Source organism: Haplochromis burtoni, unplaced genomic scaffold (genome assembly GCF_018398535.1).
Source record: "Haplochromis burtoni strain Fernald_Lab_line unplaced genomic scaffold, NCSU_Asbu1 Contig_101, whole genome shotgun sequence".
Lineage (NCBI taxonomy): Eukaryota > Metazoa > Chordata > Actinopteri > Cichliformes > Cichlidae > Haplochromis > Haplochromis burtoni.
The window spans coordinates 1,486,058-1,504,482 of NW_024582462.1; the positions used below are offsets into that span (position 1 = coordinate 1,486,058).

General features: G+C 42.7%; 1 protein-coding gene across 1 annotated transcript; it reads left to right on the forward strand.

Annotated features, from left to right (window-relative positions):
• The first annotated feature begins 7,274 nt into the window (after window positions 1-7,274).
• LOC102308459 (serine/threonine-protein kinase H1-like) lies at window positions 7,275-18,391 on the forward strand. The gene is made up of 3 exons (XM_005943679.1): window positions 7,275-7,540; window positions 8,275-8,983; window positions 17,993-18,391. Exons 1-3 carry the CDS (start codon window positions 7,275-7,277, stop codon window positions 18,389-18,391), a joined length of 1,374 nt encoding a protein of 457 aa, XP_005943741.1.
• The last annotated feature ends 34 nt before the right edge of the window (window positions 18,392-18,425 follow it).

The following is an 18,425-nucleotide window of genomic DNA, read 5'->3' on the forward strand; positions in this document are numbered from 1 at the left end:
GATTTACCAGATGGTTTCCACTGTTTAATATTATCACTTGTCGTGTCAAATTGTACTAATTTAGTGCATCTCTGCCATCTTGTTGAAGCAGAATGTGCACTGCCAGCAAATGTCTTCAAAGGCTGTCTTGCCATGCTGACTGCATCTGTGATCATACCAACTTTATTTTTACTCCTTTTTTTCCCTATTGACCACAGAAATCGAGTTAATTATGTCTTCATTCCTTTCGACTGCTTTACTTTCAGTGTCTCGCTATGGCATTTGCTTTGTTTGCACTGTTACGCCATACTGGGACACTTGATTGGAACGAGCCATTGTTCATGTTATTGGCAACACCTGCTCTCCAGTCTCTGTGGAGGTGAAAATGCACAGATTGGATTGACATCCAATCACATTCACTTGTAACATCTCAAGTCAAGAAGATATCACTCCAGGCAAACCACCCCTGTCATTCAGTAGTAGTACGCCATAAGACACTGAGGATCCAGTCAGTCAGTGTTCCCCTTCTTGCTGCGAAAAGCACATTTTTTGGGACGGGGGCAAAGTCCAATAGTCACTTTGTTTAATTGGTGGACATATCATTCCAACTGATGCGCTTCAAGTCAAGTTTAGTATGTGAAAGAAATTCCTGAGGCACCCAAAGAGAGGAACCCTTCTTAATGACATGAGGAGCCCTTGTGATGACAGACGTCCACGTTTTGTGGGTACTTGTCAACCTTCACTACATTATTATCACAGCGTGCGCGCTTAACTGTGTTGTCACTCTGCTGGAGAGGGTGGATACTCGCACATGACAGAGAATAAGTGCCTTGTCAACATAGAAATGTGATTGATGGCTGATCTATCAAGCCCTGGACTGTTACTCAGCCATGTATGATGTCTTTATAATACGACCATATGAATTTACAGATTGATGCCTTGACTGCATCTCACTGAGATGTGAGAGACTGAGCGTACGCTTCTATAAATGTTGCTTTTAGCTTTAATGTCAAGACTTTTTCCTCACTAGCGTGGCCTACATATGAGCTATGTCAAAAATCACCGTGAAAAACATAAAATAAGCTCTTGCATGAAGTTTAGAAGGATTTTGCATTATTGTTCAGCTGGTGGTCAGTGCAGCGGTAAACACAGGGATAATAGTCCAGGGCCTATGTAAGGGAGCCTCTTGTATGCCAGACTAAAATGTCAGACTGCATCCCTAAGAATCGAGCCAGGCTTAAAGCCCAGTGAATAATCCAGCGTTGTGTGTAATCAGCGTGAAAGAACAAGCCCGAACTCACTACTGAGCTTGACTGAATAGGCTTTTAAAAATACCCACTTCAGTTATATGATATAGGGAAGTGGGGAGAAAATCACGCAAGGCCCCATTTCCCACCATTTCAAAGCATTCTCAAAGAACCAAACCAAGCGAGGAACTCAAAGACATCACAACAAACTTTCACATTTTCTTTCATGTGCTTTGCAATATTGCAGAAGAAGACATGAAAACAAGGAGAGGTTCACCTTGTTACCACACCAGTACTGCAATGTGCTGAGCTGACTTTTTTTCCTACTTATGTCAGGCAAGGATGGAAGGATGGTACCATTTCTGGTAGTTCTAAAAGCATAGTGATTAAGGTATGAATTATTATTGTGTGGTGAGTAGATGTAATGACCATATGTGAAGAAATGTTTTGCATAATTTCAGAGCATGCACGTCATAAATAATGCCAGATTATACTATAGGGAGAAGACCAGATGTCAAAATGAAAATCAGGGATTTAGTTAAAACTACATTTTTTTCAATGATTATGCTGGAAGCAGATGCACTTCAGTGGGTGAGGCCACAGCTGGCCAAAGATTTGAAAATGAACAAAGACGCATTTCTAATAGATGCTCAAGGTTACCTTGACAGTTTTCTCCAGCTTCCTTCTGTTTTCAAGATTAAGATTTAATGCCTTATGCCAAAACAAACTGGGTTTTTCCCTAACAAAAGTAAAGTTGGTATTTAAAAAGAGAGCGCAATGGCAAGATTGCTTGTAAGAGGTGGAAACTTGGAGATTTTTGCAACTGAGCCTCCTGCATATGCATTCCTGGCAGTTTCTTTCTCAAGGCATAAAATATAGAAAGAGGAATATTTAAATCAAGCATGAAAACTCATGCAGGTGCAGGATTATCATAGCCTGCACGATCAGATTTGAAGTGAAATAGCTGAAGAACTGAGAGAACAAAGGGATGACGACATGGACTTTGAACCCTATCTTGAAAACAATCGTGCCTCAGATAGAGATCAAACACAGTTTTCCCTAATAAAGTTTTATTACAGTCAAATTAAATTGTTAAAATTTCAGGACCATGGACAGCACTCACAGTTTTCACCATAATCTCATGAGTTGTCCTCTAACACGACCTGCACAAATTCAGCTGCATGCACTCTGTGTATCTGTGCTCCTATATGCCCATGATTGGTCAGACACACACACACGCACAAAGGCATCAGACACACACACCCACACACACAGACACACACACACACACACACACAGGCACACACACACACACACACACACACACAACATGAGAAATCTGCAAAAAAAATGCGTTGCACATGTTGACGGTAAAGAAATAAACTTTTGTTAATCAGGCATTTGTGATCTAAGTTGTTTTAATAGAAGAGCGCAACAGAACCAATGTCAAAAAATATTTGCACGGTTTGCAGTCCCACATTAGAGCCTGTCAGTTACTGAAGAATGTTTTCATTATAATGATTCTCTGCCACATTAGGCCTAGATTTAACATATAGATGTATGACCTAAATTTAAATGCTTTTCTGGTTGCAATTAACAAGCTGTGCCTGTCCTGTTAGGAAATTACCTGCAGCTGAATCTCATCACTCAGTTTGCGATCATGGTCCAAACTGAATGGCTCTTGGGAGATTGGGCATGTTATATTGAAATAAACCGACTGTTTAGAAACCAGTGCAACATGTAGATCACAAATAAAAGTTACCACAGCACTATTTGGGAAGTATAAAACTTGATCATAATTTTGCATTCCATAAACCAACCAATCACTGTGCTAGCAACAAGCTACAGCACGTTAACAGTTACTTGGGGCAGGAATAGCTCAGTAGGTAGAGTGGTGGCCCCATGATCGGAAGGTCGGGGGTTCGACTCCACTGAACGGCTACCCTGAGGTACCCCTGAGCAAGGTACCGTCCCTACACACTGCTCCCCGGGCGCTACACTGGTGGCTGCCCACTGCTTCACTGGGTGAATGGGTTAAATGCAGAGGAACTATTTCCCTATGGGGACTAACATGCACACTTTACACTTTTAAACAGACAGTTTCACTGAGTGTTGCTAGAGTTCAGCATATGAATACCACTCTCAGTGGGGGAAAAGTCACCTCACAATATAAAATGCAAAGAAAACACCTTTAACTGTATAAAAATATGATTTCAGTATGGAATTATTTTAGCACTCTACCTAGTTAGCTGCTAAAAGGCTAATATTAGCTATGTGCTAGCAACCTATACTGGCTTGACCTAAGGCACTTCGAAACATATTGATGTTAATAATACTTTAGCTTTTAAATCATCCACATTCTACACCAACACAAGTGACATGGTTTAGGTTAATTTGGATACTTATCAGTAAGTCGGCCTACAGATTTTCAGGATCCTACTGTTTTCCATTTTCACCTGGTCCTTATGGCTGATATCCACTTGTTTGTCATTAAAGGGTATGTTTTCCAGTTCAGCCTGTAAATTACATCTGTGGGCTACTTTTCCTGCTCATAGTGTCTCTAACAACATTTTGTGTATTTTTCATTTCATGATTAGCAGAAAAACATCAACAAACAGGCACATTTACCCCCCCAAAAATTAATAAAAAGACACAAATTCTTCTTGAATCTGCTGTGGGTCGCACTTAAATCCAATCTGTCTTCATATTTCCTTTATTCCGGTCAAAGAGTTTTAGCAGTAGCACAATGTGCTTATGGTGCAAAATTTTCTCATTTAGTTTATTAAATCCTCTAGAACCTCTATTTGCTATCCAAAATTACTTACTAAACATAACTGAACAAAAAGTCCAGTAAACTTACATTTCCACGGAAGCTATATTTTCCTCTCACAATGGATCTGTAGAGCCGTGTGCGGCTGTCATCCTCAAACGGCACGGTTCCACTCAGCAAAATGTAGGCAATTACCCCTAAAGCCCACAAGTCCACTGCACAGGAATAGGGTCTCCTCAGCAACATTTCAGGAGCTATGTACTCAGGGGTTCCACAAGTGGTCCTCAAAGACCACGACTCTCCAGTTTCCTCGTTGCCTCGTTCAGAAATCTCACACCTGGTGAGTGGGTTATTCGCTCGTCCCTTGTGGGTGTGTGAGTTGGGTCGCTTGAGGAGCGGGGGCTGGGTGAAGTGTGTTGACAGGTGGGTTTGGGGATGGGTTGTGCAGGTGTTTTTTGTAGGTTCCACAAGTGGTCCTCAAAGACCACGACTCTCCAGTTTCCTCGTTGCCTCGTTCAGAAATCTCACACCTGGTGAGTGTGCTGGCAAAGGCAGACAATCCAAAGTCGGTCACCAACAATCTGGAGTCTGCTCCGGGGTGGTAGTACAGAAGATTCTCAGGCTTCAAGTCTCTGTGGGTGATTCCCAGGCTGTGCAGGTATACCAATGCAGCCAGTATCATCTGGATGGCCTGGGTAGCATCTCGCTCAGTGAAGTGGTGCTGCGGTGGGAGGCGTCTCTTTCGCGCCTGGTATTGGTTCAGGCCTTTGGGAGGTAGGCCGCGGTTCACGATGCGCTCGGGTCTAGGGCCTTGATTAGCCTATATTCTGGTGTGGGCATTGTACGATGGTAATAGCTGTGTTGTGGTGCTTCTCTATGTATGGACTACTGGCTGTGCGTGTTTTCAGTGTGTGTTCCTTCATCTCGAGGTGGCGAGTGCTCGGCGGTTAGAGTATGGTGGTGAGAATGTATCGTATGCATTGCTAGTATGGGCGATGTGGGAGTAACTCGCAAGTGGGTCTGTAGCTGCGTTAGCAGTCACGAGTGACTGGATTATCCTTCGGATGTCGATGAAACGTGGGGCCTCGACTGGGATCTATGTAGGAGGATTGACTAGGGAGCGAGCGGTAGGGCTAGTTGTCAGTGAATAGTGTGATAGCGTGCAGGAGCGCACGCAAGGTATTGTGGCTAAGCGAGCCTGGGCGGCGATGGCGCCTCGCTGGAGTCTAGCAGGTTGTCTTATGATTTTTGAAGTGGCGTAAAGGGGCGGGCGAGGGTTTGGGTGCCTGTGCTCACTATGCGGGCAACATTCACGACTGAGTAGCTGTGTCCGCGAACAAATTCAGGGGGCTTTTGATGTCAATAGCGCGGTGACAGGGCAAGAGTGAAGGGGAATTGGGTGTTTGGATGTTGTCATTGACATGGCAAAACTGGTCTCATATGATAGACAGTTGCGGTCTTAGGCAGAAAGTCACTAAATGTCTTCTCCCCTGCAGAGGCGGTGCGAGTTGCGGTGTGGAAGTCGTATGAATTGGTGGGGTAGTAGAGTTAGATGGAGCGTCCGTATGTTTGAGTGTGCACTGTATGGATGTACTTAGTGTTTGTATTGGACAGTGGAGCATGCAAATTGGCGGGATGCGACCGGTGTCGAAATGTGTGTGGCGTTACCAATACGTGATGATTCCTGATTAAGAATCGCCGCCATAAACCAAGAGCCAATACTTGTTGATGTCGCGGCGATATGGATGTAGTATGTTGGGTTGGTGGAAGACTATGAGTGGACAAGTGACGAGATGTTGTCCCTTTTTATAAGTTGAGAGAAGTCAGGTGTTTGTTGTTGGTTCGTGCTGCGGATCTGAGGGGGGGGTGCCAGTCACGTGTGTGCGGGACTTTGGAATGTGTTGTCTAGTACTTTATCTGACAAAGTACAGGAAGGTGGGTTGTTGGGGGTCGCTGGCATTTGGTAATGAGGTCGTCAGAGGCCTGTCCGTTAGTCCGTCGAGGCTCTGAGTCTTTGCTGTGGGCGCGCAGAGGGTGACTTGTTGTAGCATCTATGGATTTGGCTATTGGGGAAGGTATGTGGTGTGTGGGCGCGAAAGAATGAGAAATGATGAATGGCTATGTATGAAAAAGGTGTGCGAATTGGGTGAATAGCTAGGGGTTGTCTGTATGTGAGGATTTGCAGCTTTTCCCACTTGACTGTTTGTGGCGGTAATGTGGCGTTGCTAGAGCGGTAGGGGGTGTCCAATAGTTAGAGCGGTGCTGGGCCGTGCTCTGAGTTGAGTAGTGAAATTTAAAAGGCCAATCTATCAGGTTGCCCAACTGGGTTATCGCTGTGGGATCTTTTGAAGGTGAGGGGGCTGTAGGTTGATAATATAGGTGGTGTAAATTTCAACCATCCACCATGTTATAATTGAATCTTGATTTTTTTTTTTCCAGTACAAGATTGGCAGATTTAAATATCATGGATGTACAAAATACAATTTCCAGCAAGCATAGCAGGAAAAATACTGTCTGCTTTAAAAACTCTGAAGAAATAATTATTCAAACTGTGAACACTTACCGTGCTGTGACGCGTGGCTCAAACTTGTCCTTATACCTGGGAACCTTGTTCCATTCTTGTCTTTGTTTGATTTGCTGTTTGCTGCTTGGTCCTAGGTGAGGATTATCAACACTGGCAGAAAACGATGGATTTTTTTGCTTCTTCTTTTGTTTCTTTGGCTCATCATCATCCTCATGTCCTTTACTGAAAGCTACTAGTGACTGCACCACACTTACATAGCTTTTCTTAGATGCCTCAGGCAGCACCTTACTGTTCCCACAACCCATTTCTAAGACCAACATTTACTATGGAGTGAGCCGAGATTCCCCTTCATCTGCTGTGAACTGAAAGTGGCCTGAAAAAAAGAAAAAGAAAACCCAAACAAACCCAACTACCTGCTTGAGGTGTGTACACAGCAACAGTAAAGCTCCACCTTCCCACTAAGTTTGAATTTGTCAGGTGTGCAGTATAGCAACAATCTGCAAGGAGTGACAATAGCTTCAAAACAACTGCTGTTTACGTGACATTTTTACCACAAGTGACTGAAAGGATCACTTCACACACCTGACAAATTCAAACTTAGTGGGAAGGTGGAGCTTTACTGTTGCTGTGTACACACCTCAAGCAGGTAGTTGGGTTTGTTTGGGTTTTCTTTTTCTTTTTTTCAGGCCACTTTCAGTTCACAGCAGATGAAGGGGAATCTCGGCTCACTCCATAGTAAATGTTGGTCTTAGAAATGGGTTGTGGGAACAGTAAGGTGCTGCCTGAGGCATCTAAGAAAAGCTATGTAAGTGTGGTGCAGTCACTAGTAGCTTTCAGTAAAGGACATGAGGATGATGATGAGCCAAAGAAACAAAAGAAGAAGCAAAAAAATCCATCGTTTTCTGCCAGTGTTGATAATCCTCACCTAGGACCAAGCAGCAAACAGCAAATCAAACAAAGACAAGAATGGAACAAGGTTCCCAGGTATAAGGACAAGTTTGAGCCACGCGTCACAGCACGGTAAGTGTTCACAGTTTGAATAATTATTTCTTCAGAGTTTTTAAAGCAGACAGTATTTTTCCTGCTATGCTTGCTGGAAATTGTATTTTGTACATCCATGATATTTAAATCTGCCAATCTTGTACTGGAAAAAAAAAAATCAAGATTCAATTATAACATGGTGGATGGTTGAAATTTAGGCCCCTCAAAATCCAGGAAAGTGGCAACTGATAGATTGGCTTTTATCCACTAATCTTGAGGCCAGTACACTATTTGGCAATAGCAATTTACAGCCAAACATAAGTGGAAAAGCCTGCATCTGCAGTGCTCATCGGAGCCTTTTAACATTCATCTTTCTCATTCTTTCCAACCCAACATCCTGCAATAATGGTAGACAGTCATTTGAGATCCTTGGGGGTTTTAATGCCGGAAACACCGCCTTCCTGTACTTGTCAGATAAAGGCCTAGAAACAATTAAAGGAACAAAACTGATTCCATTTTAAGGGGAAACATGTGTATTGCTCATCATCCCATAATTCAAAGCTTGCATAAAGTATTGCCTTGTTTATTGGCGATCTAAATCAGGATCATACGTATTGGTTTGATCGACTTTGCATGCTGTATAGCATAGTGCAAAACATATATTCCCATACATCAGGACTGCAGCTGCAGGGAGAGACATTTAGTGCTTTGCAGCAGTGTATCATGAGATAGTTATGCTGTAATGAGTCACCATTCCCCTTCTGCCCTGTCAGGTATGACATCAAAGCCCTGATTGGTCGTGGAAGCTTCAGTCGTGTTGTGCGTGTGGAGCACAGGGCAACTCGCCAGCCCTTTGCCATAAAAATGATGGAGGTAGAGGCCCCAGAGGGTCGTGAGGTGTGTGATTCTGAACTAGCAGTGCTGCAGAGGGTGAGCCATGCTAATGTCATTCAGCTGGTTGAGGTGTTCCAGTTTCCACAGCGTGTTTACATGGTACTGGAACTGGCGACAGGAGGGGAACTTTTGGACCGTGTTGTCAGCAGGGGCCACTTCACTGAGCGAGATGCTACCCAGGCCATCCAGATGATACTGGCTGCATTGGTATACCTGCACAGCCTGGGAATCACCCACAGAGACTTGAAGCCTGAGAATCTTCTGTACTACCACCCCGGAGCAGACTCCAGATTGTTGGTGACCGACTTTGGATTGTCTGCCTTTGCCAGCACACTCACCAGGTGTGAGATTTCTGAACGAGGCAACGAGGAAACTGGAGAGTCGTGGTCTTTGAGGACCACTTGTGGAACCCCTGAGTACATAGCTCCTGAAATGTTGCTGAGGAGACCCTATTCCTGTGCAGTGGACATGTGGGCTTTAGGGGTAATTGCCTACATTTTGCTGAGTGGAACCGTGCCGTTTGAGGATGACAGCCGCACACGGCTCTACAGATCCATTGTGAGAGGAAAATATAGCTTCCGTGGAAATGTAAGTTTACTGGACTTTTTGTTCAGTTATGTTTAGTAAGTAATTTTGGATAGCAAATAGAGGTTCTAGAGGATTTAATAAACTAAATGAGAAAATTTTGCACCATAAGCACATTGTGCTACTGCTAAAACTCTTTGACCGGAATAAAGGAAATATGAAGACAGATTGGATTTAAGTGCGACCCACAGCAGATTCAAGAAGAATTTGTGTCTTTTTATTAATTTTTGGGGGGGTAAATGTGCCTGTTTGTTGATGTTTTTCTGCTAATCATGAAATGAAAAATACACAAAATGTTGTTAGAGACACTATGAGCAGGAAAAGTAGCCCACAGATGTAATTTACAGGCTGAACTGGAAAACATACCCTTTAATGACAAACAAGTGGATATCAGCCATAAGGACCAGGTGAAAATGGAAAACAGTAGGATCCTGAAAATCTGTAGGCCGACTTACTGATAAGTATCCAAATTAACCTAAACCATGTCACTTGTGTTGGTGTAGAATGTGGATGATTTAAAAGCTAAAGTATTATTAACATCAATATGTTTCGAAGTGCCTTAGGTCAAGCCAGTATAGGTTGCTAGCACATAGCTAATATTAGCCTTTTAGCAGCTAACTAGGTAGAGTGCTAAAATAATTCCATACTGAAATCATATTTTTATACAGTTAAAGGTGTTTTCTTTGCATTTTATATTGTGAGGTGACTTTTCCCCCACTGAGAGTGGTATTCATATGCTGAACTCTAGCAACACTCAGCGAAACTGTCTGTTTAAAAGTGTAAAGTGTGCATGTTAGTCCCCATAGGGAAATAGTTCCTCTGCATTTAACCCATTCACCCAGTGAAGCAGTGGGCAGCCACCAGTGCAGCGCCCGGGGAGCAGTGTGTAGGGACGGTACCTTGCTCAGGGGTACCTCAGGGTAGCCGTTCAGTGGAGTCGAACCCCCGACCTTCCGATCATGGGGCCACCACTCTACCTACTGAGCTATTCCTGCCCCAAGTAACTGTTAACGTGCTGTAGCTTGTTGCTAGCACAGTGATTGGTTGGTTTATGGAATGCAAAATTATGATCAAGTTTTATACTTCCCAAATAGTGCTGTGGTAACTTTTATTTGTGATCTACATGTTGCACTGGTTTCTAAACAGTCGGTTTATTTCAATATAACATGCCCAATCTCCCAAGAGCCATTCAGTTTGGACCATGATCGCAAACTGAGTGATGAGATTCAGCTGCAGGTAATTTCCTAACAGGACAGGCACAGCTTGTTAATTGCAACCAGAAAAGCATTTAAATTTAGGTCATACATCTATATGTTAAATCTAGGCCTAATGTGGCAGAGAATCATTATAATGAAAACATTCTTCAGTAACTGACAGGCTCTAATGTGGGACTGCAAACCGTGCAAATATTTTTTGACATTGGTTCTGTTGCGCTCTTCTATTAAAACAACTTAGATCACAAATGCCTGATTAACAAAAGTTTATTTCTTTACCGTCAACATGTGCAACGCATTTTTTTTGCAGATTTCATGGGGAATCTGGTGTGTGTGTGTGTGTGTGCGTGTGTGTGTGCGTGTGTGTGTGTCTGACAATCCATGGCATATAGAGCACAGATACACAGAGTGCATGCAGCTGAATTTGTGCAGGTCGTGTTAGAGGACAACTCATGAGATTATGGTGAAAACTGTGAGTGCTGTCCATGGTCCTGAAATTTTAACAATTTAATTTGACTGTAATAAAACTTTATTAGGGAAAACTGTGTTTGATCTCTATCTGAGGCACGATTGTTTTCAAGATAGGGTTCAAAGTCCATGTCGTCATCCCTTTGTTCTCTCAGTTCTTCAGCTATTTCACTTCAAATCTGATCGTGCAGGCTATGATAATCCTGCACCTGCATGAGTTTTCATGCTTGATTTAAATATTCCTCTTTCTATATTTTATGCCTTGAGAAAGAAACTGCCAGGAATGCATATGCAGGAGGCTCAGTTGCAAAAATCTCCAAGTTTCCACCTCTTACAAGCAATCTTGCCATTGCGCTCTCTTTTTAAATACCAACTTTACTTTTGTTAGGGAAAACCCAGTTTGTTTTGGCATAAGGCATTAAATCTTAATCTTGAAAACAGAAGGAAGCTGGAGAAAACTGTCAAGGTAACCTTGAGCATCTATTAGAAATGCGTCTTTGTTCATTTTCAACTCTTTGGCCAGCTGTGGCCTCACCCACTGAAGTGCATCTGCTTCCAGCATAATCATTGAAAAAAATGTAGTTTTAACTAAATCCCTGATTTTCATTTTGACATCTGGTCTTCTCCCTATAGTATAATCTGGCATTATTTATGACGTGCATGCTCTGAAATTATGCAAAACATTTCTTCACATATGGTCATTACATCTACTCACCACACAATAATAATTCATACCTTAATCACTATGCTTTTAGAACTACCAGAAATGGTACCATCCTTCCATCCTTGCCTGACATAAGTAGGAAAAAAAGTCAGCTCAGCACATTGCAGTACTGGTGTGGTAACAAGGTGAACCTCTCCTTGTTTTCATGTCTTCTTCTGCAATATTGCAAAGCACATGAAAGAAAATGTGAAAGTTTGTTGTGATGTCTTTGAGTTCCTCGCTTGGTTTGGTTCTTTGAGAATGCTTTGAAATGGTGGGAAATGGGGCCTTGCGTGATTTTCTCCCCACTTCCCTATATCATATAACTGAAGTGGGTATTTTTAAAAGCCTATTCAGTCAAGCTCAGTAGTGAGTTCGGGCTTGTTCTTTCACGCTGATTACACACAACGCTGGATTATTCACTGGGCTTTAAGCCTGGCTCGATTCTTAGGGATGCAGTCTGACATTTTAGTCTGGCATACAAGAGGCTCCCTTACATAGGCCCTGGACTATTATCCCTGTGTTTACCGCTGCACTGACCACCAGCTGAACAATAATGCAAAATCCTTCTAAACTTCATGCAAGAGCTTATTTTATGTTTTTCACGGTGATTTTTGACATAGCTCATATGTAGGCCACGCTAGTGAGGAAAAAGTCTTGACATTAAAGCTAAAAGCAACATTTATAGAAGCGTACGCTCAGTCTCTCACATCTCAGTGAGATGCAGTCAAGGCATCAATCTGTAAATTCATATGGTCGTATTATAAAGACATCATACATGGCTGAGTAACAGTCCAGGGCTTGATAGATCAGCCATCAATCACATTTCTATGTTGACAAGGCACTTATTCTCTGTCATGTGCGAGTATCCACCCTCTCCAGCAGAGTGACAACACAGTTAAGCGCGCACGCTGTGATAATAATGTAGTGAAGGTTGACAAGTACCCACAAAACGTGGACGTCTGTCATCACAAGGGCTCCTCATGTCATTAAGAAGGGTTCCTCTCTTTGGGTGCCTCAGGAATTTCTTTCACATACTAAACTTGACTTGAAGCGCATCAGTTGGAATGATATGTCCACCAATTAAACAAAGTGACTATTGGACTTTGCCCCCGTCCCAAAAAATGTGCTTTTCGCAGCAAGAAGGGGAACACTGACTGACTGGATCCTCAGTGTCTTATGGCGTACTACTACTGAATGACAGGGGTGGTTTGCCTGGAGTGATATCTTCTTGACTTGAGATGTTACAAGTGAATGTGATTGGATGTCAATCCAATCTGTGCATTTTCACCTCCACAGAGACTGGAGAGCAGGTGTTGCCAATAACATGAACAATGGCTCGTTCCAATCAAGTGTCCCAGTATGGCGTAACAGTGCAAACAAAGCAAATGCCATAGCGAGACACTGAAAGTAAAGCAGTCGAAAGGAATGAAGACATAATTAACTCGATTTCTGTGGTCAATAGGGAAAAAAAGGAGTAAAAATAAAGTTGGTATGATCACAGATGCAGTCAGCATGGCAAGACAGCCTTTGAAGACATTTGCTGGCAGTGCACATTCTGCTTCAACAAGATGGCAGAGATGCACTAAATTAGTACAATTTGACACGACAAGTGATAATATTAAACAGTGGAAACCATCTGGTAAATCTAGATATGGTTTAAAACCCAAATACCCGCTGCTATTTATTTTTTGAAAACCTGCAGTGCTGTATTAGAGCAAGCCCGGTACATTTATTAGATTTTTGTTACCTATCCAGCGTATCAGCCCCTTTTGCATTATGAAGTGTTACGGCAACACAAATTTGTTTAATGGGCTTTACAAAAAATAAATAAATAAATGCATAAAAATTATGTAGACTTGCTGCCTCGTAAAATATGCGTATCTGCTTAATAAGGGTGAATAATAATATTTTGAGTGTTTAGTACTAATGAGGATAATTCACATGAACTAAAAGAATTTCAGTTTGAATTAAATGCACTTTGGACAACCTAGGTTTAGCAAATTTTATCATTTAAAAAGAAAAGAGAACTAAAAAAATCCCACTTTTGTTACATTTCTGTTCCCCATGCGCTGCGCAATAACAGGTCCACAAACCCTAACAACACCACTGACCAGGAGCACTAATCAAAACAAGAATCTCAATCACCACAAGACTGCAAAATTACTGAAACAAAAATCCCTGCGCTGCTAACTTGAGGGTTTAAAGTTAAATATTAACAGTGCAGACAATGAAACCAGATCAAATTATTAAATCAAACAAGTATGCAAGGCTGTACTCTAAAGCAAAAACTCAATGCAGATAACTCAATATAAGTGAGGGTATTGTTTGCATTTACAGTGTTACAGGAATGAGTTATTACTTTTAAGCCTAAAAGTTTCACTCTACCCAGCCCAAAGCCATGTTAAGTAAGTTAGCATATTTCTGTATAACCACATGCATTAACACATGGGTTTTTTTAAGCATTTACAGCAGACTGCAGTCATCGGAGACTATGTATAAATATGTATTCAATGATGCAGTGTAGCAAAAAGGATTAACTTCAGGTACAGATGGACATAACTGTTTTTTCTCCTCTTCCTCACTATGTAAATTAATACACAGGGGCTGCAATTACAAACATTTTTCCAAATGTATCAGCAACCTTTTGTTTTTATTCAGGCTGAACGGGGACTTTGTGCACATGCATGTGTGTAATTTTGCGTGAAAATGTGAGTGGGATGGGGGAGGTTTGAGGAGAGAGGCGAAGGTGAGACTGAATCGGAAATGCAGAAGGCCGCTGGCACCTTCCCACGAATTGAGTCCCTTTGTCTCACCGCAGCCCCCACCCCTTCTTTTATTGCACTAGCAGCAGACACACAAACGGTACATTCGTACGTGCCATGCACGCTCCACTCACAGGTGCAGCAGCTCCTCGCCTGAGGACCTGTAGTGCAAACTCACGCTGATGCGTTTGCTCAGTAGTGAGCGTGAGGAAGAGGGGGAGCCGGGGGTTGATGGCACGGGAGTGAGGGAGGATGCGAGTGAGGAAAAGAGGAGGGGGCAGAGGACAAGCAGGACAGAAGAAGGAACGGATGTAGCCTCAAGGGCTTTGAACACCTTATCACTTAGTCCCTTCTCTCTGTATAAGACAAATAATTTCCTTTGCACATAATCGGGGACATCTCATCTGTGTGACTGTATTTTGTTTGTGTGCCTGCGAGCGTGAATGTGTGGCAGTCTTTTGCATGTAAAGCAGCAGTCCTCGCGTTAGTTCTGTCCAGGTAGCCTGGTAACCTCCTCTGCATTCTGCCGCTGTGTTATGGAAGCCACACTTTCCTGACCCAGCCCAAATGTCTACATCTCCAAGCAGGAGGCCAAATGGGGTAATGGTTAGGCCAGTCTGCCCCCTAGTGAGCACCATGTGAACAGCCCCAGCCTCCACTTGGCCACAGTATATTGTACATGACAGCCCACTCTCTCCTGCATCCGAGTATTGATATTTTGATTACTGTGGGTTAGCTGGTACTTTCACCTGAATTAGCAACAGGCCACCTTCTCTATTTGGACTTATTATGATGAAGCATATTTACCTTGGCTTTCTTGCTCGGGGAAGGCTGCCAGGTGAATCAGATTGCAGTAAATTGTGAGACAGACACTCGTGGAGTGCTTCATGTGATCTGCTCTTGCTGCTTCTCCCTTTTTACTCCCAGCAGGAGCCTTGATGGTTGCACCTGAGAGGTGAGAGTAACAAAGGGTATAACGCCTGCTCTTTTAGTCCACTCTCTGGGCATCTTCTGCTTCTCCCTGTCCAGCACCATGCAAACATTTACCATGCACCACTGACACCTGACACGTCCACACCCCACTACATGTTCAATTAGATAAACTGATCAGGAAATTGAACCCGGTTGTCCTTTGTTTGTTGCGGGCCTGAGCCGAGCCGGTAACACTCATTACTCAAAAGTGCGTTATCCTCCTGATCACATTAGCGCAATCCAAGCTTCTAGCGTTTTCTTCATTTGTTGCAATTACAGCTTTGTCAGGTAAAGATGTAGCGTGGCGCAAACACAGTCACTGGAGCTTCTCATTCACTCTAACAAGATGTTGCTCAATAAGCCAAGCCCTGTAGGTTTTTCCACTGCTTATACCGTATCTGCACTCCACTCATCTCCCTCCTCTCTCTTTCTCTCCCCTCGTTGGCTAGCTCTCAGCTCAGCAGTGATGTATAACACTAGCTCTCGCCCCCTTCCTCTAAACGCAATAAAGCCTTTGTGTATTTTGACGTGAAAAATGTTCAAAATAAGGGGGAGAGATAAACTTCCTGAAGGAGGCTCGGTTCCAAGGAGGCAACTCAGTTATGTCTCTTCTTCTTTAAGTGTACAGGAGGAAGGGGAACTTTTGATACCTCTCAACAGCAGCATCAAAGACTTTTACTGCATAATTCCAGCTTTTTTCTCATACATTGCCATCAGGCACTAAACGTATGTATTCCCATTATTTCAGATCAAAGACAAAAGGCATCGCTAGCCACAGCTGCTATCAAGTGTGTATTTCATGGCAAGGTAATAAGAGGCCTCGCCAAATCACCACCAGCGCCAGATAAAGGGGAAAGTCAGACTTGTTAGTCGTGGGAGCTCAATCAAACGGTGTCACTCTGCCTGCCTCTCAGGTGTGAAATAACAACAGTGTGAGAAGAAAGTTTGACTGAGAATCTTTTCTTTTTTTTCAGACTCGTTCTGCTGGCAGCTCAGCACCCTGTGCTGTGCTTACACTCTCACTCCCCACCCCACCCCCAGTCACTACACTGTGAGAATAAGAAAGTCCCCCACTTCTTTGAATTCCTCTCACCGGCAACAGTCTCGCGATTGTCAATTTCATGCTTGATTAATTGTCATTACTCTGCCAGAGACAAAAAAAGGAGAGAGAAATGTATTTCAGGATTAAAATGGAGAGCTAGACCTCCCTAAAGAGTGAGATTTAGTCTGAGCAAGGTTGAGCAAAGAAGCAGAGAGTTTTACACTCTGATTTCACTGCGTTTAGCTTTTTCAGTCCTCAGACAAACATGCCAGAGAAATATTTGAGCGCACTGTGCTGAATATGGAAATAGAGAACAGAGATTAAGAAAGGGATCTTTTCATTGTGTTCAATACTACTCAGTAATAATTGAAATCACCAAATTTGATGGAAAAATCATGCAATTTGTTTGCTAATTACTCTAGTTACATAAGTGTTAACAAAGGTGTGCCACAGGGTTCTGTTTTAGGACCTCTTTTAGTTGCCATTTTTTTAAAAGTGTCAAAATTTAGAAGGACTACAATTCATCTCTATCTTTAAATAATACTTTTTCATAGACGATAGTTCCTTTTGTGGCCCAAGTGGTACTGTACTCCTACAATTCAATCCTAAATTTATTTAAACTCAGATCTAAATGCTGCCTTTAGAAGTAAACATCACTACTTTCAGCAGGACACATACTGAAAACTCTCATACTGAAAATATCCTCTCATTAAAAAATAAAAAAAATGTGCTTGGCTGGATGACAAACTGTGCTTTAAATAAAACATATAAGTGAGTTTTGGCAAATCTCTGGCTTCACATATATGTGAAACTATAAATCAGTATTGCACTGGACCAGGTTCTAAGATGAAAACTGTCTCTTAATGCCAACATTAGAAAAAAAATGGATTTAATTTGCTAAAAGCCAGATAAGTGGAACCATCTGAAATTTGTACAATTAGAGAAGTTAATTTCTTTTAAATGTGAAACTTCTTGGTCACATCAAGCACAGCGACCTTTTGTTGTCATTTTTACTTACAGTATTGCTTTATTATGTCAAGTTTTTATTGTTTTGAATATATTTATATGCATGTTTTCTTAGTTTAATTGTAATCAAGGATTTTTGTAAAATTGTGATAATGATTATGACCATTCAACATTAACCAGTTGCCTGTTTTTCTTTTTGCTTTGATTCCAGATCAATCTAGTTGAAAATCTGTATCAATAATATTTTTATTTAAAATTTGATGGAAGCACAAAGGTCATCACTTTCCCGAGGCAGGCCTCTAGAAAGTTGATTCCCTGACTAAGAACCAAGGCTGTGATGAATAATTTAATGAATTTGAATTATGATAAGGATTCTGATGTCTTCTCTCACCCTGCAAAGATGGCTTTGCCGATTTCAAAGCACTCTTTAATGTCAGCTTGGGTCATGACAAGGCGGATGATTTGCAATGGATTCCACTGAAGCTCATCTTTGCTGCCTTTATTGTGAAGCTAATGCAGGCTAAGATTAAACATGCACCCAAAAAAATCCCACACATGCAGCAGAGCTGTCCTACCTCCCAGTCTTTGTATTCATTCAGCCAAGACTGCTGCTTCCTTTTGCCCAGTGACATTTAGCTTTCTTTTGAGTTTAGTTCTGCTTGTTAGGCCTGCAGAGCTCAGGGATCATAGTTTTATTGCTTTGTTAGAATGAAATCTTGCATCCCGCTTTGAAGCAGCTCGGAATCTGTGCATGCGCCTCTTCTAGATACCCAGCTATTAGAGCGCTGTGGGTGTCTGTGTGTGTGTGTGTGAGGGGTTGTGTAGGCTGAATTGTCATCTTCTTGGGTGAGAGTGTTAATAGTCTGCTTGTTCTATCCACAGCCTTGGCCTTCAGTGTCCAACTTGGCTAAGGACTTCATTCTGCGCCTGCTAGTGTTGGACCCGGCCACCCGCCTCACTGCCGAAAAAGCCGTCCGCCACCCCTGGGTGGTCACCATGGCAGCCAACTCCTCCATGACGAACCTCCATAGATCTATTTCGCAGAATCTCAGGCAGCGGGCATCACGCAGCTCCTCCCGGTGCCCCAGCAGCAGCACCACAAGCTCCACTGATGCCAGCAGCCTGGGAAGGCTAATGCCACCAGAGACAAAGCCGAAGCAGCAGCAGCAGGGAAGAGCAGCTGGACTGATTCAGCCTCAGAGAGCCATACAACCTCGAGCCAGAGGGCACAAGGAGCATCAGCATCATCCAACTAAAGCATTAGATTCACGAGAAGGCTAATGAAAGGATGGAACCAGCTGCCCCAGCTCTGCTC